The sequence below is a fragment of the Squalius cephalus genome (genome assembly GCF_949319135.1).
Source record: "Squalius cephalus genome assembly, chromosome: 9".
In the NCBI taxonomy this organism is placed as follows: Eukaryota; Metazoa; Chordata; class Actinopteri; order Cypriniformes; family Leuciscidae; genus Squalius; species Squalius cephalus.
The window spans coordinates 38,183,498-38,207,356 of NC_137130.1; the positions used below are offsets into that span (position 1 = coordinate 38,183,498).

General features: G+C 42.5%; 1 protein-coding gene across 1 annotated transcript; it reads right to left on the bottom strand.

Moving 5' to 3' along the window:
- Positions 1-3,743: 3,743 nt before the first annotated feature.
- Positions 3,744-22,980, bottom strand: LOC307164155 (E3 ubiquitin/ISG15 ligase TRIM25-like). The gene is made up of 4 exons (XM_079880616.1): positions 22,319-22,980; positions 4,987-5,143; positions 4,789-4,836; positions 3,744-4,549 (listed from the first exon to the last, which is right to left on the bottom strand). The coding sequence occupies exons 1-4, from the start codon at positions 22,889-22,891 to the stop codon at positions 3,972-3,974; spliced, it is 1,356 nt and encodes a 451-aa protein (XP_079736742.1). The 5' UTR covers positions 22,892-22,980; the 3' UTR covers positions 3,744-3,971.
- Between the last annotated feature and the right edge of the window lie 879 nt (positions 22,981-23,859).

Below are 23,859 nucleotides of genomic sequence, written 5' to 3' on the forward strand. Positions count from 1 at the left end.
CAACTCACTACCCCTGCACCACCAACACCCCACCAGTCACTTTCAGACGAAACCTGCGCTCACTTTTTCCCGCCCATCTTTCCTCTTCCGTGTCATCTTCTCTTCCCTCACCCTCACAATTCTCATCTCTGAATGTGAATACCGCAACGGATACCTTATGCTCCACTCTAACCTCTTCTCTAGACAATATCTGCCCTCTCTCCTCCAGGCCTGCACGCGCTACTCCCTCTAACCCCTGGTTATCTGAGGTCCTTCGTGAACACCGGACCGAACTCAGGGCAGCGGAGAGGAAATGGCGCAAATCAAAATACACATCTGACCTGAGTATGTATAAATCTCTCCTCTCTTCCTTTTCTGTTGATGTTCATGCTGCAAAATCTTCCTACTTCCACAACAAGATCAACAGCTCCTCTAACACACAATCACTCTTCAAGACATTCAACTCTCTCCTCTGTCCACCTCCACCACCACCCACCTCCTCTTTAACTGCTGACGATTTTGCTAACTTCTTCACCAACAAAACAACAACTATCAGCAGTCAGTTCTCAGCTCCACACACACAGGAACCCAGACCGACCCCTTCCACAGCCAATAACCCTCTCTCCTCCTCCTCTCTGCTAACCGAGGAAGAAGTATCTACACTTCTCCTCTCCAGTCATCCTACCACCTGCCCTCTAGACCCCATCCCCTCACACCTTCTACAAGCCATCTCTTCCACACTTCTACCAGCACTCACACACATCATCAACTCATCCCTTCAGACTGGCATTTTCCCTACTGCATTAAAGCAGGCTCGGGTAACTCCACTGCTTAAAAAAACAACACTAAACACATAATTTGCAGAGAATTACAGACCTATCTCTCTCCTACCATTCATTGCGAAAACACTTGAAAAAGCTGTTTTCAACCAAGTAACATCTTTCGTGTCTCTGAACAACCAGCTGGATGTCAACCAATCCAGCTTCAAGAAAGGGCACTCAACTGAGACTGCACTACTGTCGGTCACAGAAGCCCTACGGATCGCAAAAGCTGCTTCCAAATCCTCAGTTCTCATTCTCCTGGATCTATCTGCTGCCTTCGACACTGTGAATCATCAGATCCTTATGTCCAGCCTCTCATCACTGGGCATCACAGGAACTTCACTCCTCTGGTTTGAGTCCTATCTCACAGGTAGGTCCTTCAGGGTCGCATGGAGAGGCGAGGTATCCAGAGCACATCAACTGACCACAGGGGTTCCTCAGGGTTCAGTTCTTGGTCCCCTCCTCTTCTCCATCTACACCACATCACTGGGACACATCATACAGGTACATGGTTTCTCCTACCACTGCTATGCTGATGACACACAGCTCTTCCTCTCATTTCATCCAGATGATCCCACAGTAGCTGCACGGATCTCAGGCTGTCTGGCGGACATCTCGGCATGGATGAAGGAACATCACCTGCAGCTCAACCTGGCAAAGACTGAGCTTCTCGTCACCCCTGCCAATCCATCTCTACAGCACGACTTCACTATCCAGCTAGATTCATCATCAATCACCCCATCAAGGTCGGTCAGAAATCTTGGAGTAACATTTGATGACCAGCTGACCTTCACAGATCACATCTTAAAGACAGCTCGATCATGCAGGTGTGCACTGCACAACATCAGGAAGATCAGGCCTTTCCTAACTGAGCATGCAACACAACTTCTCGTCCAGGCCCTGGTCATCTCTAGGCTTGACTACTGCAATGCTCTTCTGGCTGGACTTCCATCATGTGCAACTAAACCTCTACAAATGATTCAGAATGCTGCAGCTCGTCTTGTCTTCAATGAGCCCAAGAGGGTCCACGTCACTCCTCTGTTCATCTCACTGCACTGGCTACCTCTCGCTGCTCGCATCAAGTTCAAGGCATTGACGCTTGCTTACAGATCTATCACAGGCTCAGCTCCCTCCTACTTCCACTCGCTCCCTCCTACTTCCACTCGCTCCTACAAGCCTACATCCCTACCAGAAGCCTACGATCGGCCAACGAGCGACGTCTCGTGGTTCCATCACAGAGAGCCACAAAATCAGTGGAAGTTATCAGTCAAATTAATTTTTACTTTGTTTATATAGTTTTTCTTTTTTTACCCAACAAGCATAAGGATACTTATAAACACAAGGCACATGCATTTTTACTTTTTGCGTACTCAATCTATGGAACATTTTTTTGAAGGAAGACAAGCATGTGAAGTTTATCTGGTTTCAAACTGAAGCGAAACACTGTCTGAAGGTTTCCTGAAGAACTGAAAAGCTCTTAAACCTATTGTTGCGCCGGCGCCAATAAAGTCATGCAGATAGCAGATTTGAACAAAAAAAAATCAAGTGCAAATACAAAAATAAGATGAGTAAAGAAAACGGGGTTCTTAATAATCACCCTTTATTAAATATATGAACACACCACCTGTTAACAGTTAATGTCACGTTTCCCATTCCATGACTAGTAAAATAATAGCAATTTACTCTCTGTAAAATGGCGTAATCTGCAGGATGATGGACACGGAGATGGGTAAAAAGGTTGATGGCTACACATTCTGCCATGTCGCGTGTAGGACAATTCGAGGTATCGCACACCGGACGGGCACTTTGTCAGTTTATGGCCAGCAATATTCGTATGTTTAAGGACATTATGAAATTAAGATAATGTCTGTACAATGTTATGATTGTACTGTACAATTAAATACAATAGTTGCTGAGTCTGTGATCTGAACACTTTACCTCAGAGCATCCGTTAACTGAATGAATTGAGAATATCACCTGAAAATCCGATAATAACATCAGCAATTTTCATTCAAGCAGCTGATTTCTGTAAATGAATGTAAAATTAAATGTATATTGCAGCACAGGGTGAGGTCATTTACGATTATTTGAGACAACTATAATGTAAATTTAATATAAAACGATGTAAATGGCGCTCTGTGTTGCGACAGGATTTTGAACAAGGTCCTGAGCCGTTGCTGGGCGCCGCGGACAGACGCCGAATAGAACCGCACTGCGCTTCTCATCCGGTGTGCGACCCCCTTTAAGATGCCGTTTTCTTTGAAGCTGAAGAACTCTGAAGAATACTGGCGAGCTTACTTTTTTCGGACTCGTGTTTCACTCTAGCTGTGCGGGCGCGGGCGAGCGCTGTGTCGTCTTCTTATTTGATAGGTGTCCGCGGGTGCAATACAGACACCTGAGAGGTCAACCAGGTACTGGCCCTGGAGTATTTACGTGTCATGTTATCATAAGAGTCCTATTCATTTTAAACATTGTGGTTATCGCCAATACCGGTATATTGTCACACTTTAAATTAACACAATGTCGATATTTCATGCTTTGAATATCACGATTACCGTCAACACCGGTATATTGCGACACCCCTAGTAGTCCTAATTTGTAAGTCGCTTTGGACAAAAGCGTCTGCTAAATGACTAAATGTAAAATGTATGTAAACTTTTTAATCTGTAGTTAATACAAATATATTTCACTGAAACTAAAAAGTTCACCTGCCAAAAGTCTCCAAGATTGAGCTGAACTGAACATGGAGAAGTCTTCTGTGACCTATTTACTGTAAGTATGAACATTCAGATGCTTATGATTTAGGACAGATTTGACTTTAACCTTACTAACCTGATAATAATCAAAATTAGGTAAAAGGTGTTCAAAAATTGTGCACCATAAAACAATACATATGCGCATATACATATACACACACATATACACAAGGCACACATAAGAAATAATGAGACAAAATGTTTTTATTGAGTTTAGCAGAGAATATTATATCATCTTCAAGCTCAGCACTTACTCAACCATAATCTGAACATGTTATTTCACTGACAGAAGCTCAGCTGTAGTATTAATGTAATAAAGAGAAAGTAAGAGACTCTATAACATCTCAGCATTTATGATTTATCATGCAGCTCAAAGTGTTATGGGTAGAATCTCTCTACAATCTATCCTGATTCATCAACACAGTTTCACTGATGATCCACTATAAACCCCAAACCCAGGATAGAGCAGTTTAGTGAATGTGGTCTGGACTGTGTGGATGAGGCTCATCGTGTCAGAGACGCTGAAGAAGGACAGAGTTCCTGCACTGTGATCCACATACACTCCTATTCTACTGTGATCCACACACACTTCTGTTCTACTGTGATCCACACACACTCCTGTTCTACTGCTGATGGGCTTCACAGGGAGTTTAGTCTCTATGTTATTGTGTATGAAATAATACCTGGAGGAAGAGCATAACAAACTCCAGGACTGATCATTACGTCCAAACCCACACTCTATACCCCGTCCCTTCCTGCTGATGCTCTTATATGACACTGATATACACACATTAATCTCACTCCACTCAATCTCCCAGTAACAGCATCCACACACACTCTCTCTACACAACACCTGCCACACATTATCAAATCTGTCTGGATGATCAGGATATGACTGAAGCTTTGGGTAAGTGCAAGTAATCACTCTGTTCCTGTCAGACAGACAGAGATGTTTATTCACTGTGTTCAGATCCAGATTGAGCTGATGGGAATCTGATGGAGATAAAACACATCAGAATCAGGAATTATGAATCTGTCTGATCTTTTAATGTATCTGAACTCTTCATGTTCAATATATCATCAGTGTCTCAGTACAGTTTACCAGATATCCTGAGCAAATCATCATTTACATGATCAACTCTGAAACTCTTCTGTCATGTTTTCTTTCACTTCTCCAGGAAGAACATGAACACACTCGGTGAGTTTTTCTGCTTGTTTTCTCAGTGACTTACATTGTAGGAAGTCGTTCCTGGTCCTGGGAACAATGTTGGAGAAAGTGACTGTGGAAATCAACAGACATGAAGAGTGTGATTATCATGTCAAGAGAAAATGATCCCTGCATCCGTTCCTAAGACGTTTCTAATATGATCTTCTACATGATCCGAGATGATGGAGGATCATTTCTGAGAGCAGAATCTCCAGGACTTTACCTCTGTCAGAGATCTTCATCTCCTCTTTGCAGAAATCCTCCAGTTTGTCTCTCAGCTGATGGGCAGATTCTCTCACGCCATCAAAAGAGGAGAGAGAACTGAAGGGATTGTCGTTTACGTCTGTAGATTCAGGAGGAGCTGAGAGAGACTGGAAACTCTAGAGAAAACAGAAATCAAAGCTCATCACCTCCACACTTAATCAATAACCTGCTCTACTGTCAGATTTGTGCGGCTCTTGCTGATCTTTAGTAACTCTCCTCAATCCAGCACTTTCACAGCATCAGCTTCATTCTTCTCATATTCATTATGTGACATTAGAGACACAAGTTCTAGTGTTTGCCATTTACACTATATGTGAACTTCCTAGGAAATCAATTTAAGCTCAATATTAGCTTGATAAATACATGATTTTTATTTTATTTTTTTTATTTTATGAAGTGCAGTCATACAGTGTCACAAATGAACTTTTTGATTGTACAGCAAGGTGCCACGGGCAAGTCCACAAACAGAACAGCAGTCCACAGACATCTCTCATCCTAACCATAACACATTTGCAAATGGCCAATGTATTAAGATAAATAAATAAATAAAATAATAATAAAAGTAAGGAAAATATATGATATTCAGAGAAGAAAAGAAAATGAGAATACACAACATAAAAGTGTGCACAAATGTGCATGCACAAATCCCTATGAAAAAAAAAAAAAAAAAAATACAATTCTGCATATTACAATTCAGCTTTTCCCATTCTTGATGGTTTTGCAAGTAATGTCTAATTTGTAAGTACCTAAAGAAGTCTTGGTTTGGTAAATCATATTTCTCTTTTAGCTGATCAAATGATTTCAGGACTGCTCCGTCAAACAGCTGGTCCAATACAACTAGACCCCTTTCTTTCCACTTCAGGAATCCTTTGTCCAGCCTAGCTGGGGAGAGCTCACAGTTGTTTGCTATCATTATAGCTCTGGAAATAGTCTTGGGTAGTTGTAATTTTTTCCTCACAATTGACCATATTTTTAGGGTGTTTTTACTCCATACATTAGCAATCTTCTTTTTCACCCATATGTCTTGGTTTAGGAATGGGATTTAATCTAATGGCAAATTTTGGCATTCACTCTGCTCCATTCCAACCCATACAGTGTCAGTGTCTTGGGACATCCAAGCAACCATTGATCTGAGTTGGGCTGCCCAATAATATGTTTTCAGACTAGTCAAGTCCAGGCCTCCATTTTCCTTTGGGCAGAGTAGTCTTTTAAATTTAAGTCTGGGCAAATTTAAATTTGCCTTGCCAAATAAACTTGGATAACCATTTATCTAATATAGTAGAGGTGGAGGCAGGAACATAGATAGGTAGGGATTGGAAGAGAAAAAGCAACCTAGGTAAAATGTTCATTCTTATAGTTTATATTCGTCCTATCAGGGAGAGTGGCAAAATTTCCCATCTTGTAAGGTCCGCTTTTATGTGGCCCGTCAATTTCCCGTTGTTGGCTTTAAACAGTTTTGATAGGTCTGTCGTTATAATAATTCTCAAATATCTGAATCCCTGAGACCAGTGGAAATCAAGCCTTTCTGATAATTGGATTGGCCAATGTCCAACTAACATCATTGCCTCTGACTTTGATTGATTGATTTGATAACCAGAGAGTTCTCCATATTTCTTTAAGGTGTCTAGCAGTGCAGGGACAGAAAGAACTGGATCCCTTATATAGGTCAGGATATCGTCTGCATAAAGAGATACCTTGTGCTCCTTATTTCCCATGTCTTTTATGCCTTTTATTTCCTCATTCTGTCTTATAGATGCTGCCAGGGGTTCAATATTTATAGCAGTGTGATTTATTGATCAGAGTAATCAAACAGGCAATGGTCAGAACCAGCAGATACAGCAGTGAAGACAGGGCTAAATCGTAGTAATACCAGGCAAAAGGTCAATGCAGGCAGCAAACAATCAGAGACAGAGATCAAGGCAGTGGTAACGCAGGCAGGCAGCAGACAGGGAGAAATCCAGAAACGGGCAAAGTCAAAAACAAACAGACAGTCCACGGGAATAAATGCTCAGTAAAGTTCACAACAGTAAAACAAGACTTCGCCCCGAGTGTTGTGTGAGTGTGGCTTAAATGGGTGTTTGATCATTAGGTGCAGGTGTGTAATGCAGTGCAAGTGTATGGAGTAATCAGTCCAGGTAGATGCAGGATGGGAAATGTAGTCTGATGAGTGAATATGATAGTCTGGTGTGGATTGCCCTCTGGTGGCTTTCAAAGGCACTCCAGCTGGTGACCGTTACATAGCCCCCCCTCAAAGGAGCGGCTTACAGACGCTCTTAAAAAAATAATAATAATAATAATAATTGTCCAGGAGGGAGGTGGACCCGGGGGCAGGATGGAGGGCCAGGCCCATGGAGCGGAAGAGGACCTGGAGACTGCGGCAAGACGGGAGGCCAGGGCGGATCAGGCTGTGCAGGCGACCAGGGCGGATAAGGCTGTGCAGGCGACCAGGGTGGAGACGACCCTTCGGGCGGCCAGGGCGGAGACGACCCTTCGGGCGGCCAGGGCGTAGACGACCCTTCGGGCGGCCAGGGCGTAGACGACCCTTCGGGCGGCCAGGGCGGAGACGACCCTTCGGGCGGCCAGGGCGGAGACGACCCTTCGGGCGGCCAGGGCGGAGACGACCCTTCGGGCGGCCAAGGCGGACACGACCCTTCGGGCGGCCAGGGAGGAGACGACCCTTCGGGCGGCCAGGGAGGAGACGACCCTTCAGGCGGCCAGGGAGGAGACGACCCTTCAGGCGGCCAGGGAGGAGACGACCCTGCAGGTGACCATGGCTCAGGAACAGACACCGGTTCAGGAATGGGGACAGACACCGGCTCAGGAACGGGGACAGACACCGGCTCAGGAACGGGGACAGACACCGGCTCAGGAACGGGGACAGACACCGGCTCAGGAACGGGGACAGACACCGGCTCAGGAACGGGGACAGACACCGGCTCAGGAACGGGGACAGACACCGGCTCAGGAACGGGGACAGACACCGGCTCAGGAACGGGGACAGACACCGGCTCAGGAACGGGGACAGACACCGGCTCAGGAACGGGGACAGACACCGGCTCAGGAACGGGGACAGACACCGGCTCAGGGACAGGAACAGACACCGACTCAGGAACAGAAACAGACACCAGCTCAGGAACAGGAACAGACTAGAGATGCGCGGTTGGCGGTTACAGCCGCGGATTCCGCGGATAAACCGCGGATTGGGCGGATGACGTGACGAAAAATAATATTTTAATTAAATTCGGACGGGTGGCGGGCGGTTGAACCAATCAAATGAACCAATCAAATGAAAAATATATGTATACATTCAGCGGATGGCGGGCGGGTGCGGTTTTGAAAAATGGTCAAAAACGTGGTGCGGATGGATGGCGGACGGATGATGAGTTTTGTGATGCGGTTGCGGATGAAATAATAGCCCATCCGCGCATCTCTAGAACAGACACCAGCTCAGGAACAGACACCGTGGCAGCGGCTATCTCTGCTGAGGGCTCAGGATCAGGCGTGTCGGCGGCCATCTCTGCTGAGGGCTTAGGCGACGTGGCAGCGGCCATCTCGTCCGGAGACACTGGCTCGGCGGCGACAATCTTGTCCTGAGACACTGGCTCGGCGGAGAACATCTTGTCCTGAGACACTGGCTCGGCGGCGGCCATCTTGTCCGGAGACACTGGCTCGGCGGAGACCATCTTGTCCTGAAACACTGGTTCGGCGGCGGCCATCTTGTCCGGAGGCACTGGCTCGGCGGGCGTGACGTGAACAGTCTCTGGATCGGCAGACGTGACGTGAACAGTCTCTGGATCGGCAGACATGACGTGAACCGTCTCTAGATCAGCAGATGTGATGTGAACAGTCTCTGGATCGGCAGAAGTGACGTGAACAGTCTCTGGATCGGCAGAAGTGACGTGGAGCGCAGACTCGGCAGGACTGACGAGGAGAAGCTCAGGCTCGGCAGGGCCGACAAGAAGAGGCTCGGGCTCGGCAGGGCTGACGTGAAGTGAACCGGCCAGCAAAAGAGCATGGATTATATACTGTTGAAGATTCCAGCCAGGGTGATGAAGTGGCATAAGGGAGCTGAACGGCTCGGATAGTCCTCCACGGAAAAAATATCATTAGGCATACTTCATCGAAAAATGCCAAAGGTGCCAGCTCAATAAAGTCTCTCACGTACTCCTCTATGGGCCGGTCTCCCTGACGGAGACACATAATCTGTGCTGCTGGATTCATGGTGGTCATCGCTGCTGGATATTGGTGTGTGGCGAAGTCTTCTGTTATGAAGCATCCGAGTCAGAGAGATCCATATGCAGTGTGATTTATTGATCAGAGTAATCAAACAGGCAATGGTCGGAACCAGCAGATACAGCAGTGAAGACTAGGGATGGGTATCGTTAAGGTTTTAACGGTATTACTACTCTTACCGATACTCCTTATCGATCCGGTACTTTAACGGTATTCTTATCGGTTCTTTTTGTTATATGAAAAAAAAGGAAAAAAATAATTTAGAACATAATTAATATTGCTTTAAATTTTGAAATGTAAAATAAATATCTATAGCAAAAGAAAAAGCAATGCTTTAACAAAACAAATAAAACATGCATGTTATGCAGAAGGGTGCAGGCTTTTGTGCTTTATATACAGAAGACATAGGACACCAAAAACAAACTTGGTCAAACAAAAAAAAAAGTATATAATAAAACAAATATACAAATTATATACCCAGTGCTTTAATTTCAGTAATGTCTACTGACATTACTGTTCAGGAGTAATATGGGCTAAAAAGACATCTAATAAAGTCAGATGTAAAATAACACTGCATAGTTTATCATAGATAGATTAAAGCTTATAAAAGCCAAAATTATTCATTCAAGAGCTGCGACTGATTTTCTCTTTGCCTTTTGTTGTTTGATACACATTAATGGAGCAATCGTCAGCAGGCTTATTAGACTGCTGCCTCTTTAAGACCAAATGCAGATCTAATCATTAAGCCAATATTTTCTCCCAACTATTTACGCTCATTTAAGACATAAACTGTATTTAAGTGAATAAACTGTTTAAGTGAATCTCCAAGACGGCCATTTTGACATATTTTTGTGTATATTTGATCGTTTAGATGCGCACACGAAGCCCAAAATATACGTTGCTTGTCTCGTTGCGGTGTGTTTCGGAGCGCGCGCCGCATTTGGAACAGCGTCTCTTGCTCAATTTTTGTACTTTTAATAGCCTTTTATTATCAAACGCGTCCCGCAGTTTAGCAACAGTATAGACTACATTTTACAACAATCACCGATCATGCAGATTCTGAAGTTACGTTTGGGTTTTAGGGAGAAATGACAGCGCACCGCTGTGAAGGGAAGGAAGCTGCGCTGGAGAGAATGCGGCTTTAGTTTTTAATGGTTATACATCAAATATCTTTTTTATAATCATTGGAAGCCAAAATCTAAATCTAAAATAAAATTAGTTTAATATCAAAGATCTAAAGTGTAGCCTAACCGTTTGAATGTTTAGTTCTGTCCTCATCGTCAGTCATTAAGCAGGGCTGTTGTGTTGTGCGCGCCGTCGCTCCACGTGAAAGATCGCTCTCTCTCTCTCTCTCTCTCTCTCTCTCTCTCTCTCTCTCTCTCTAGCAAAAATGCATCACAGTCAAATAGTTCAATATTATTATATATAGAAGTGGCTGGCGAGATTAAATTTGCAAGATAATAATTTCTTAATAGCAATAGCACTTTCTTAATTTCTCCAGTACCGACAGCAGAACCGATAACGTCCGAGCTTATCGATCCAGCGGTATTTCAAAATTCAGCACCGGGGCCCGTTTAATACTGGGTTTCGGTACCCATCCCTAGTGAAGACAGGGCTAAATCGTAGTAATACCAGGCAAAAGGTCAAGGCAGGCAGCAAACAATCAGAGACAGAGATCAAGGCAGTGGTAACACAGGCAGGCAGCAGACAGGGAGAAATCCAGTAACGCGATGGGAATATACACTTCGTGTTTGGTGTGAACACCATTAGTCTGGTGTGGAGTGCCCTCTGGTGGCTTTCAAAGGCACTCCAGCTGGTGACCGTTACACCTTGCCTCACCCCCCTCTGTAGGTCAAAGAACTCAGAACAGCATCCGTTTACTCTGACACGAGACACGAGATTTCTGTAAATAACTCTGACCCAATTTACAAATTTTGGATGGAATCCCATTACAGATAGTGTTTTGTACAGAAAGTCCCAATTTACAGTGTCAAATGCTTTCTGTGCATCAAAGCTTATTAACATTGATGTTTGCTTGTCTCTTTTAGTGCAAGTAATGATGTTTAGGGTTCTTCTTATATTGTTAGCACCCTGTCTGTTAGGAATAAATCCTGTTTGATCTGGCTTAATCAGAGTAGTAATATGTCTTTGAACTCTCTGTGCTAGAATACTTGACAGTATTTTCTGATCGTTGCATATCAAGCTGATAGGTCTGTATCAGTGATGCGCGGGTCAATGTATAAACAACCCGTACCCGACCGACGTTTTCAACTAACCCGCCCGCAACTCGGACCGCAAAAAAGAAAAGAAAATATTGTACCCGACCCGCTTCCTGACCTGCATTTTTTAAAAGTAGTAAATGCTCATCGTAGCGTCATTGGGCCATAGACATATAGGAACTAGGGGTGCTGTATGATATAGCCTAGTGTTATGTAATAAAGGCTTGAATTATTCATTTATTTCGTTTCATTTTCGTAACAATTAAGATGCTGCATGTGTTTATCCAGTCTAATCGAAGTGTGCGTCTCTCCCCCGACTTTTCCAACAAAAATCCCGCCCCCTCTCAGAAAATACATAAAACTGACATTACTGAGCTATACTCGTTTAAAAGTAGCCTATTAAAATGGTACAATGGCATTGCTCAGTTCAACGTGTTGGGAAATCGGGCATTTTGTCCCGCGTCAGGATTTATTCAAAAGTTAACGCTCAACATTCAAAAGGTAAATAAGGATTTCCCACTTGTATTAGTAGGCTTAGGCTATTTCGCCACGTGGATGCCCAATTGAAGCTCTCACAAGCACAACATTTGTGTATTTGCGGAGCTTCCACTCCCTAGTCTTCACCTTTTCACTTGCCTCCATCTCTACCTGCAGACTGAGCTCGTGCGTCATAAAAGTGTAGGCCTATAGTTCATAGAAAATTGTGTTTAGTACTATATAAATTACAAAGGTTTAATTGGCATCTTTATTTCAAACGACCCGACCGACCGCGACCTGAATATCATTAAAAATATTTGTGGATGACTCTTAACCGCGGGTAACCGCGGGTGACCGCAGGCACCCGCTCATTTTGGATCAACCCGCGCATCACTGGTCTGTATCCCTCACAGAGCGTTGGGTCCTTCCCTTCTTTATGAATCACAGATATAGTGGCCTGTGACCATGTCTCCGGAGGGTTGTTCTATAGGGAGTATCTAAACACCTTGGTTAGTATGGGCACTAGGTCATTTATGAAGCATTTGTAAAATTCTCCAGGAAGCCCATCGACTCCTGGATATTTGTTGCTTTTTAATCTTTTTATAGCATCTCTTATTTCTGTTTCTGTAATTGGTGTTATCATTTGTATTGATGCTTCCTCTGATAGTGTGGGGAGATTTAAAGCAGTCAGGAAGGTATCAGCATCCTTTCCTGATGTTTGTAATCTGGGTTCTTTGTATAAGTTTTGGTAGAATGATGCAAAGGCATCTGCTACTTCTTTGGGTTGAGATACTGTTCTACTCAATGTAGGGTGACAGATCTTAGAGACAGTATGATTAGCTTGAGCTTTGCGAAGTTGAAATGCTAGAAGGCGACTAGCTTTATTCCCCATCTCGTATTACCTCTGTTTGGAAAATCTTAAAGCCCCTTCCGCTTTATATGACAGGAGTTTGTTCAAAGCTTTTCTTGTCTCCCTAAATTCTGTAGCAATGTTGCTCGTTCTTGTAGATTTGTGTTGGGTCTCTAAAAGCTTTATTTTATTTTCCAGGTTTAATTGTCGCATATTTGTATGATTTTCCATCTTATAACTGCTTTCGCCATTATCATTGATCTCAAAATATTCTTTTAGGGTTTTATTTAAATCTTCTACTATTTCTGACTTATTTAGCAGTGATACGTTTAGCCTCCAATATCTGAAAAAAAAGAGTGCATGCCTAGATCTATTTTCAGCACAATAGGTGCATGATCACTCAGAGTTATAGGTTCGATGAAACAGTCTGTTACTTTATACATGTATTGTTGAGGGAGACAGAAGAAATCAATCCTTGAATAGCTATTGTGCACATTTGAGAAGAAACTGAAATCTTCGGGCGGCGCGAATGACCGGAATTGGGCGACGCGTTTGCCGCGAAAGCTCGATAATCGCCTCAATCGCGTCTTCCGCGCAAGTTGAAAAATTTCAACTCGAGCGGAAAATTCGCGTGTGACGCGAAAAACATCCCGCGAGTAATCTAGAGCGAGTAACGCGATACGAATATACACTTCGTGTTTGGTGTGAACACCATTAGAATTACATATAACATCCACCATTGTGGAGAACAAGAACACACAACTAGAACAAGAAAAAAAAAAACTTCCAAAAACCCGACTGTTCTAACAAGCATAAACTCAGTCTCAACAAGAATGGAGAGTTGTGACCGGTCTCTCCGAGGATGTGCACACAGTGCTGTTGCAACTATAGAGCTGGTAAGTCCCGCCCCTTCCGCTAACCCCACTGGACCTCTAGGTTGAAAAATCGTCAATGCAAGTGAATGGGAGAAAATAATTATTTTCTGGTCCCGTTTGAATTGTGCCATGAATGTGAACATATGTTGTCTGTGAATTTTTTATATAATTTTTCGTGTAAAGAATGCTACAATTTAGCGGGTAGAAGTTTGATACGGTTAGACTTTGTGTGAGAGCACTTTGTGGACTACAACTCTTCGCTGCTTTCGATGCGTTTGCAACGTCACCACCACTCGCACATGGACACTAGCTCACGGATCCCGCTAAACATGACTGTGTCTTTGGTGCACTTCACCGCCTTCTTTCAGGGAGAGGACAAAATCGTTGAGGTTGGCGAAAACCACGGGTAAGTCAACTTTATGGGGTGACGTCACATAGGCGACATGTAGTCTTTCTCGTTATGTCTTTTCCACAACTGCTAGCCGAAGAATCATACCATATACTGTCAAACTCGTAACATGAAAAATTATATAAAAAAATTCACAGACAACATATGTTCACATTCATGGCACAATTCAAACGGGACCAGAAAATAATTATTTTCTCCCATTCACTTGCATTGACGATTTTTCAACCTAGAGGTCCACTTGGGGTTTTACGGATGGGCGGGACTTACCAGCTCTATAGCCTACGCTGATAAGTCGCCTGTAATATGGCCTATAGACCCCTTTTGCGCCAACGTCACAGTTACGTCACGGCGCTAGCTGGAGGCAAAACAAACGGAAAACTGGAGGCGGCCAATACAAACCAGCACAGATTCGGCTACATAATAAGGAGCTTAAATTATTAATTTTATTATTAAATGTCATCTTGTTGTGTTGTTGGGTGCAAGAATCGATGAAAAATGAGTATGCTGTATCTGAAATTTTTATTTCTAGAAAATATTCATATCATTAAAATTGCACCGTAGTGTCACTCTTTACATTGTCGTCTTCTTGGCGCTGGCTAGGCAGAACTGCGGATCGTACCACACAAGTCTTTACATGACAATTCAGCACATAGTTATAGGCATCTAAATATATATATGCCCTCAGTTTCTCTTTACCCTCGGTTTCTCTATCGGGTAGGTGTAGAAGTCAGGCCACTCAACCGGAGGTAGTGTTAACGTTAATCCTGTCAGATCGTCCATTGACTGAGCGTGTACGGCCTGGTTCCATCCGTTAAAATTAACTTTAGCAAATAACAATCGCGGTCCTGGACAGTCAGTGACCTTGCACATTAAGACAAAATCGGATTTTCTACAGTCATTGTTAAAAAACAAGCTAACAAAACTTGCAAACTAGCGTTAATGAAGCGGCCAGAGGGATCTTTCTGCCTCCAGCTAAGCCCCGCCCACACAAATACGTCACCATGTTTACCAACTGTAAAAGGGTCTATTGCCAACGCCAAAGGAATAGAAAAAAGAGAGAGAGAAAAAAAAAAGGGAAAGAAAAAAATTCTACTCTTGCTAAGGAATCGTTGGTGTCTTTAGAGGCTTCAGCGTGCTCCTTTCTTAGTATGCGCAACTCGGCTAGCACTGCCGCTATGTTCTCTTCTCCCTCGTCCTTTGGATTCTGTTGTTCGTCTTTTTTCGATGGTTTGCCCTTCTTCTCTGTGTCTTTTCGACTGCTGGTCATTTCGGTTAATTATTGTGAGTGATTTTTACCGAAAATAAGAGGTATAGGCTACTTAAGGTTTGGCTAGTTTTTTCGAATTCTCCCCCTGGAGCTTAAAAATCAGGCTGCCGCCACTACCATAACGTCACAGGAAGTCAATACATGATTTTAATTAGAAATACAAATTTAGTGTGTTTTGAAATTATATATTTAAAAAATAAATTGGCAGAATAAACCAAATAATAAAAAATAAAAATCCAGAAAACACAAAAGTGATTCATTTAAATGTGGAAATAAAATCGAGAGGTCAGTAATATACCAACATCTCTCTAATCATAATCATATCATAATCATAATCAATATAGAATTATCATGTTAATATGATTAATATGATTAATGTAAATTGAACTCTAAAAAGTTAAATTACATTCTTTAATGGGAATGTCATTAAAGCCTTTGTTTTATTCACAGAATTAAAGGGCAAACTTTGCTAAATTCATATTTGTGTGATGGAAAGGCATTAATATGTGATATTTTTTACTTTGTTAATTTAATTTACTATGAAACGTGAACAATACTTTAATAAATGCTTGGATTTAGGGTAATATAACTTTTAATAAAGCACTTTAAGTTTCATTGAAAAAATAATAGGCTACTGTTGCATTATTAAAAGTGAAGAAACAATAATTGTATTATTAAATGCAATAATATAACATTTCTCATTTTATTCTAAACATCGTCCATTTATTTTTCGTTGAACACATCGTGTGTCTAGAGATTAGCTTTATTTAAAAGCACACTGAATTCATTTTGACATGGAGTGAAATTGAATACAGAGCGAGGTTTTCTATCAGTGATCGGGCAGCGAATGATGAGGAGATCGTGGCCTCCTTCGCTGCCCTAGGAGGCCACTCCCAAGCCACGCCTACCGGTAAGAGAGCTCAGTTTAAAACAAGGCTAGGCTACTAGTGAGTCTGCTCTGCCCGAGATTTCGAGATCGCCCAAAATGTCCGGGATTCGGCTTTTGCGTTCTACAGTCGGCATTCATTCATTATGTTTACTGTGGCGAGCGAGCAGGACGAGGCTGAGGGGCGCGGGAGAACGGCGCGAGGCCGGTGGCGTGATTACTGATGACCGATTACTGATGACGCACCGGTCTCGTATCTCTCACGGAGGAGCGGGAATTTTCTTAGCAATGTTAAAACAAACATCAACCGATCACTTGTTTAGCGTTCATGTAAACACTACATTCAGATTCACCAATCGGAATGAATTCAGTTAGATTGAAACAAAAAGGTGTGCATGTAATCAATGAATGGCAACTGTAGAAAGCAAAAGCCGAATCCCGGACATTTTGGACGATCTCGACGGCCGGACATGTCCGGAAAAAAGAGGATGTTAACCCCTACTACTCAGCTTTCTCCACAGAACAAGAGCCTTCTACCTTAGCTTCCAAAGAAAGACGGCTGAACTATGTGTACATTCTGTGAGTGAGATCCCTCTATGGGCGGGTTGACAACATGCGGATCTAACGCCTTCTACAGGCTGTAGTCTTTAGCCTCTGGCCAAAAAATCCTCTGATGAAATGACGATTTTGACGTCATCGGAAGATTTTTTCCATACAAAAAAAATACAAATCTCTCGTCTCAGGGGGATATGAGGGTGGAAAGCACGGTAATTTGAAAATACTACAGGTTTTCTACTAATACAAAGCTTAATGCTAAATCCTGAAGTATCCCTTTAAGAAACAACTTATTTATATAAAGCCGTGTTTCCACCGAAATTACCCGGAACAATTTTTCCCTGGAACTTTTTCCCCCAGACCTGTTGCTGTCTATGTTTCCACCGCGGTCTAAAGTACCGTGAAGATTAGGCAAATAGTCCAGTGATGTAGGACTGCGCACTACTTACTGTTCCCGCTGGATTTCATCCTCTGAATTTTAAGCTCAATAAAGCCTGAACCTCGGTGGTCCACCGGTCATATTTTTTAATCTACATTGTTGATTCGAATAGCAAACTGTTTGTTTTAAAAAATGGTGGTTGAAATAAAAATGCTGCATGGAGTCAACCAATCAAAATGCGTCATGAACTCCACCAATCAGCATGTTCAGCGCCAAAGTCCCAGCCCTGAAAGTTCCTGAACTTTGAGAAAGTACCCGGATACCCTGGTTCCTGTTACAGTTGGATCAATTATGCGAACATGAGTTACATCAAAAGCCCGAAATCCTCATAAAAGTGGCTTGATTTTGCTGCAAGATTTGAAGATCATTTGGAAAGTCAATGAACTGCAGTAGTGGCCAAAAGTCAAAAGAAAACTGACAGATTGACCCTTTATTCAAATAGTATTAAAACGTGTTAAAGATTTTGTAAGCATATTGTGCTTAAAGTCAGCTGTTTATTTGTGATAACACAATGAAACATGCCAAATTGTACAGACGTAATTTTTAGCCAGGCTGTCATACAAAGAAATTATGAACACATTGTGGCGAGGTGGTGGAAGGGCAAAAGTTACACTTATGAGAAAAGTATAGCAGAATAAAGAGCAGACTACGCCACCAAGTTTCACTGAACGGGGAAATTTCACAAGAACACACAGGTTCGCTACCACAGAGGACAAGAGACGTGGATCTGAATACAAAAATACTTTATTTTCACAACAATAATTTAAAATGTAAAAAATTGACTCAGGGCAAGAGTTTACACCACTATGGTGTGTACCAAACGAAATAAAGAAAACAAAAAAACGTTCAAGCTGAGGCTTACCGGTAGGGTGGCTAGCTGGGCAGTGAGTATCCTAAAACCACACCACTCTCCAAACTCTACTCCACACAAACACGCTCACACTCGCTAAGTGATGGAAACGCAGGTGCCAAGGGCAAAAACACTTAGTGAAGGAGACACCACCACCAAAAGGACAAAGGCAGCTAGCCTCCCCACACCGGAGGCCTTCAGCTTCAGAAAGGGACAAGAAAACACAATATATAAAATCACAATTGACCAACAGACACGCACACATTCTAACAAAACATAGTAAAGTAAGTTCAACCTACGAGGATCAACAATAGGGCTTGGGCGTCGTGACGTCATACTTGGCGTGGCGGACATGTTGATGGCCTTGCGAATGTAAACATACAGCAAGTCGAACGAGGAGAAGCAGAGTTGGGAGAAAGAAAAAAGATGTTAAAATCCCGAAAAGGATGTGGAATTTACGGGGATACGTTAAATAGGGAAACCAGGGACCAGTAAGTTATGTGGACAAATTTTCCTGTAAAATATCCCGTATTTTAATAACTTACTATCATAACATTAATGTTAGCCCTTCCATCGGACCTGTCAGTCTCTGTACTGTTGTCCTGTTGCTACCCCCTTGCCCTTCCAGAAAAACAGATGTTTTCAAAGCATCGTTTTGCTTACTTGAAGGCAACCTTAGCGTGATATTGGCCTTTTTAAGATAACAGCGTGGTTGTTGTGAGAGCACGATTTCACGCCAATCTGTAAGCAAAGTCACGTTAGACCTAGCTTCACAACTCGCTTAGTTAATGCTGCAGTTTTGCAGAGGGATAGCAACAGAAAGATGAATGTTGAAATTGTCCTTTTTCGGGATATTTTATAGGAAAATACTAAAACGGGAAGACAGCGGGAAAAGAGCTCAAATACGTGTGAAACCCGGAAAAAACGGGAGGTTTGACAGCTACTAACTACACTTTTTTTTGCCGATTTTGTCCACATACTGGTCCCTGGCTTCTCTATTTAACGTATCCCCGTAAATTCCACATCCTTTTCGGGATTTTAACATCTTTTTTCTTTCTCCCAACTCTGCTTCTCCTCGTTCGACTTGCTGTATGTTTACATTCGCGAGGCCATCAACATGGCCGCCACGCCAAGTATGACGTCACGACGCCCAAGCCCTATTGGCAAATTATTGGCCAAATGATGAAGCAGTTCTTTTTATAACAGACAGAACAACAAAATAAATCAAATAATACAAATGAACACCCAATTATTCGGGCTTCCACCTAATTAAAACACAAAACACATCCAAAAGTAATTAGTAAATAAAAATAGAAAAATCAAAACATTAAACAAAACAGTTGGTTTTCTCAGGTGCAGGATATTACTCACTTTTCCCTAGTCGCCAGGAAAAACCTGGACCAAAAGAAACACACAAACTGCTGGTGGTGATATAACAACAGGTGGGGCTAATCATATCCATTAACTGGCTCGCGTTTAAGTGACAACACCGAGACCATAGTTAGCCACTCTACACCTCTACCATAGATATCATATAAAGGCTAGATGTCTCGTCCGCGCTGCTGGCCAATGGAGCTCGACATCCGCACACGGCGGCCATCTTACGACAGGGTGCTCGCTCACTCATAACATGGTGCATGTACTTTTAAATAACCATAACTTGCTCAATTTTCTACCGATTTTCAAACGGTTTGGTTTGTTATAAACGTCAGAGATGTAGCTATTATACTGCATACATATGAATAATTATGTTCAAAATGTTTAAGCATTCAGAATTATAGCCACGTTAATAACGTTTGTAAGAAACCAAACCGTTTGTAAATCTGTCCAGATTTCAGCGAGATAAGAGGATTTGTGTGCGTGCTGCTCACTCACCTTAATTCACAGAGCCCTGTCCTAAGATGGCCGCCGGTGATGCCGGAAGTGACTCCGCCTTAAGACATCTAGCCTTTATATGATATCTATGACCTCTACCACCAGCATTAGCATAAGCTATAACAATACAGAAGACAACCAAATCACAAGGACGTATCAGAAAAAAATATTTTAAAAAACGGTCACACCGTAGAATAAATGGCAGCAGAACAAACAGTGCAGCCTAACAGCGTTGTCTGGGAAGCATTTGCTTCACAGTCCACCGAGACGAACTGCTCACGAGCGGATTGATGCACTAAAGATAAAAAGTTTATGAATTAAAAACACCCAATCTCATAATGCTCAAGTGGTTAGATATACATACCCAGAAGTCGATCGCTAGACCCACAGATAACTCAGTTACTCACAGCTTCGTTCATGATAGGAAACTCACAAATGTACAGCTGCTCCATCCGATCATACACATGAGCTGTGGTGAAAGACAGCCTGCACCAAAAAGCAAGGTCACACCAGTCCCAGCCATAACCTAGCTAAAACAGATACATAACCACTTTACTAGTGCATGTGCGCTAGCAGCAACATTAGCCAAACAGCTAGGTACATACCTCCCGCAGAGCTGCACGCGCACACAAACAGAGGCGATCGTAACAATGACGCATACCCAGGTGGCCTGAACTCCACCTTAAATAGGCCAGGGACGGCCGCCAATGGGCGCTCACGCCCATCACTTAGATGACAACACTTACTAGGGCGGGATCTAACCCCGCCCTGCCACAACATGGAAAAACAAGAGAGGACGATGAAATATTAACAACTGACTATGTTGCACTCAATGTATGATGCATTTATTTTCTGTGAGCATGTTAGTTTTTCTAAAACCTGTAGCTGTAGTTTGCCTTTTTTGTCACTTAATATTCATCAATATTATTGATCTGCCTGCATTGACACCGTTGTCTGAGAACTGAACTGAGCTGGACGATGACATCACTGTTTTCTCCAGAGCGGCTGTATAGATAAATGAACTAAATAGATAACTAATGATTTTTACAGTGGAAATGAATCAACACTGAATTCACTTAAGCTGGACAATGACACTCTTTTCTTCTAGATCTGCTGTACAGCCAAAACTAACTTTGTTGCATTATTTTCCTGTAATCAATATAAAGCCGCTTTGAAACAATCTGTATTGTAAAAAGCACTATAACAAATAAAGATGACTTGACTTGAAATTATTTTGTCAGATAAATACCTTCACTAAGTTTAGTGTTTCTTCCCTCATATTTTAAACTATTTAAAAAATATAAATATATTTTTAAAAAATTCTCATAATTTGATAGTTTAAGCAAACTTGTAGGGTCATTTAAAAAGAAATCCCCTCCACATATTACTTCTGGCCACTACTGTATGTTTTGTGTGGTCAATGCCACAATAGTGCTATTTTAGACCCTGGTTACTGTGGACTGATGAGCTCAAGTCATCACCGGTGCACTGCTACTTTTTACCGTCATCAAAAAATGAGTTATTACTTTCATTTCTGCAGTTAGAGCATTGATTTGTAGAGTGGGAGAAGCTATTCAATTTCTTAAAGGTCTGTTACAAAAAGAATACCTTGATGATCAAGCTTTTATCGTTTGATCAACTCTGTCATCATTTAACTCCAATACATTATGGGCCCTATTTTAACGATCTAAGCTCATGGTCTAAAGCGCATGGCGCAAGTGCACTTAGAGCGTGTCCGAATCCACTTTTGCTAGTTTAACGACGGGAAAAATGGTCGGCGCTCCCGGTGCATGGTCTAAAAGGGTCGTCCCTATTCTCTTAATGAGTAATGGGTGTGTTTTGGGCGTAACGTGCAATAAACCAATCAGAGTCTCATCTCCCATTCCCTTTAAAGGAGAACTCCGGTCAATTTTAACATTGAGCTAATTTTTTTGTCAATTTGGAGTGCCGTCAGTACAGAGAACAACGACAAAAATCGGTGTTGCCTACACCGTGTTATCCTCTTTTTAAAATTTGCACCCTGTTGACTTCAATGGGGCAATCTTTCTCTCTCTGCTGGAACGACCTCTGCGTCTCCTTCAGCTGCTTCTGCAGCACAAACCAATAACACAGATGGCACTTTATAATGTCACTATATCATCATGTGAAGAGTTTTTTTTTTTTTTTCAAAAAAGTTTGCGTTGATAGGTGTATACGATTTTCACCATATTCTCTGTTAAGATAATGTGAAAATATGAAAGTTCACTTGCAGTTGCTTTTCACTTCTGTGACGTCTGCAGTGTAAATTATGTTTTCTGATCATATGGTGCCAATATAAATAGTGTCAGCATTATTTAATCGGTGTGTAGTTTCATACCTGTTTCTCTGTCCTCTGTGCTGCAGCCGATACAGTGTCGTGGTTTTTATGACCGTCCATCAAACACAGCAAGCATATAAACTTCTGGTCAGTGCGACAGAAAACCTCAAGGAGTTTATCATGTGTTTGGCAGATCATCTCCTGCAGTCGTCCAGTGGCATCAGTCAAATTGTGTCTCTTTCCTTTAAACAAACTCTCATGTTGTTCAAGGTGGCTTTGACAGTAAGAGATCAGACACACCAGACAGGACTTGACGGCTTTGTGTTTTCTTCCAGTACAGACGTCACACTGCACATCTCCAGCTCCAGCATAACAGTCCGCAGGAAGTTTAGTCTTCTCCAGTTTCTCCACCACTTCAGCCAGCATGGTGTTTTTAGCTAAAGCAGGTCTTGGCCTGAAGGTCTGTCTGCACTGAGGGCAGCTGTAGACTCTCTTCTGATCCTCCTGATCCCAGCAGCCTGTAATACAGATCTTACAGTAACTGTGTCCACATGAAGTGGTCACTGGATCCTTCAGGAGATCCAGACACACTGGACATATGAACTCATCCTGAGAAAATCTGGCTTCTGCCATTTTACTGCACGAATACTGAGACACAAACACACAACAGCTCAACTACACTTTAGTTTCTCTTTCACAAACTCTTCCTGCTTCCTGTTTCTGTGTTTGAGTGACGTGTGCAAAATGCACTTGATGGTTTATCAAGTCTATAAACCCTCACAAAGCCTCATTCCTGCTGAGTTCAGATTCTACAACAATAAATACAAAAACATTCACTGTAAACCCTAATGCTCAAAATAATGAATTGGTTTGAGAAGGGTAAATTTCAATTAAACAAATTAGTTATCTGAATTGTTTAATTGTTTCGAGTTTTATGAATTTGTTTCTTTGAATTTACGGGTTTATGTAACCGATTACCTCAAATATTGCTGCGTCGAGACTCTGTGGGAACGCCCCTGCGTGATTGCATCATGAAGCCCGTGTGAAATTAGGCCAATGGTGTGATGAGATATCATAGGTGGGTGACATCACGGACCAGGAAACTATAAAGCATACCCAGAAACAGACCACACTAGCTTCTGTGTCCTCAGCAAGCGCTGTCTGTGATACTGTTTCTGTCTATTTAGTGTTGGATTGGCACTGCAGTTACACACACACACACACACACATATTTATATATATATATATATATATATATATTATGGTGAACAAGCAGCGGTTTAAGAAGTGTGCTTTTCCCTGCCCTTGTTTCCTTATGGGTGAGGATACACACGATCTTTGTGTTGATTGTTTGGAAATGGATCATGCCCAGTCAGTTCTCGAGGGGGCTGACTGTGAGCATTGTGAGAAGCTGTCTGTGAGGACACTCCACTCCCGCCGATCATTCTTTGAGGAGGACGGTTCGGCTCTCGTTCCTCATGGTTCGGATCTCAAACCATGCTCATCATGGGGTTCGCAAATGGTTCTGACAGAGGGGTTTGAGACCGATATATCTCAGCCTTCACCTGCCAGATCCAGTGCTTTATCTCAGGAAGAAGCAC

What these genes read in the sequence shown, in the direction of transcription:
- LOC307164155 (XM_079880616.1), bottom strand. Translation starts at nt 22,891, where the DNA reads ATGGCAGAAGCCAGATTTTCTCAGGATGAGTTCATATGTCCAGTGTGT. An exon ending in CACAGAGGACAGAGAAACAG is followed by an intron (nt 5,144 to 22,318) that starts GTATGAAACTAC and finishes TGTTTTCTCTAG; the next exon opens with AGTTTCCAGTCTCTCTCAGC. An exon ending in GATGAAGATCTCTGACAGAG is followed by an intron (nt 4,837 to 4,986) that starts GTAAAGTCCTGG and finishes TGATTTCCACAG; the next exon opens with TCACTTTCTCCAACATTGTT.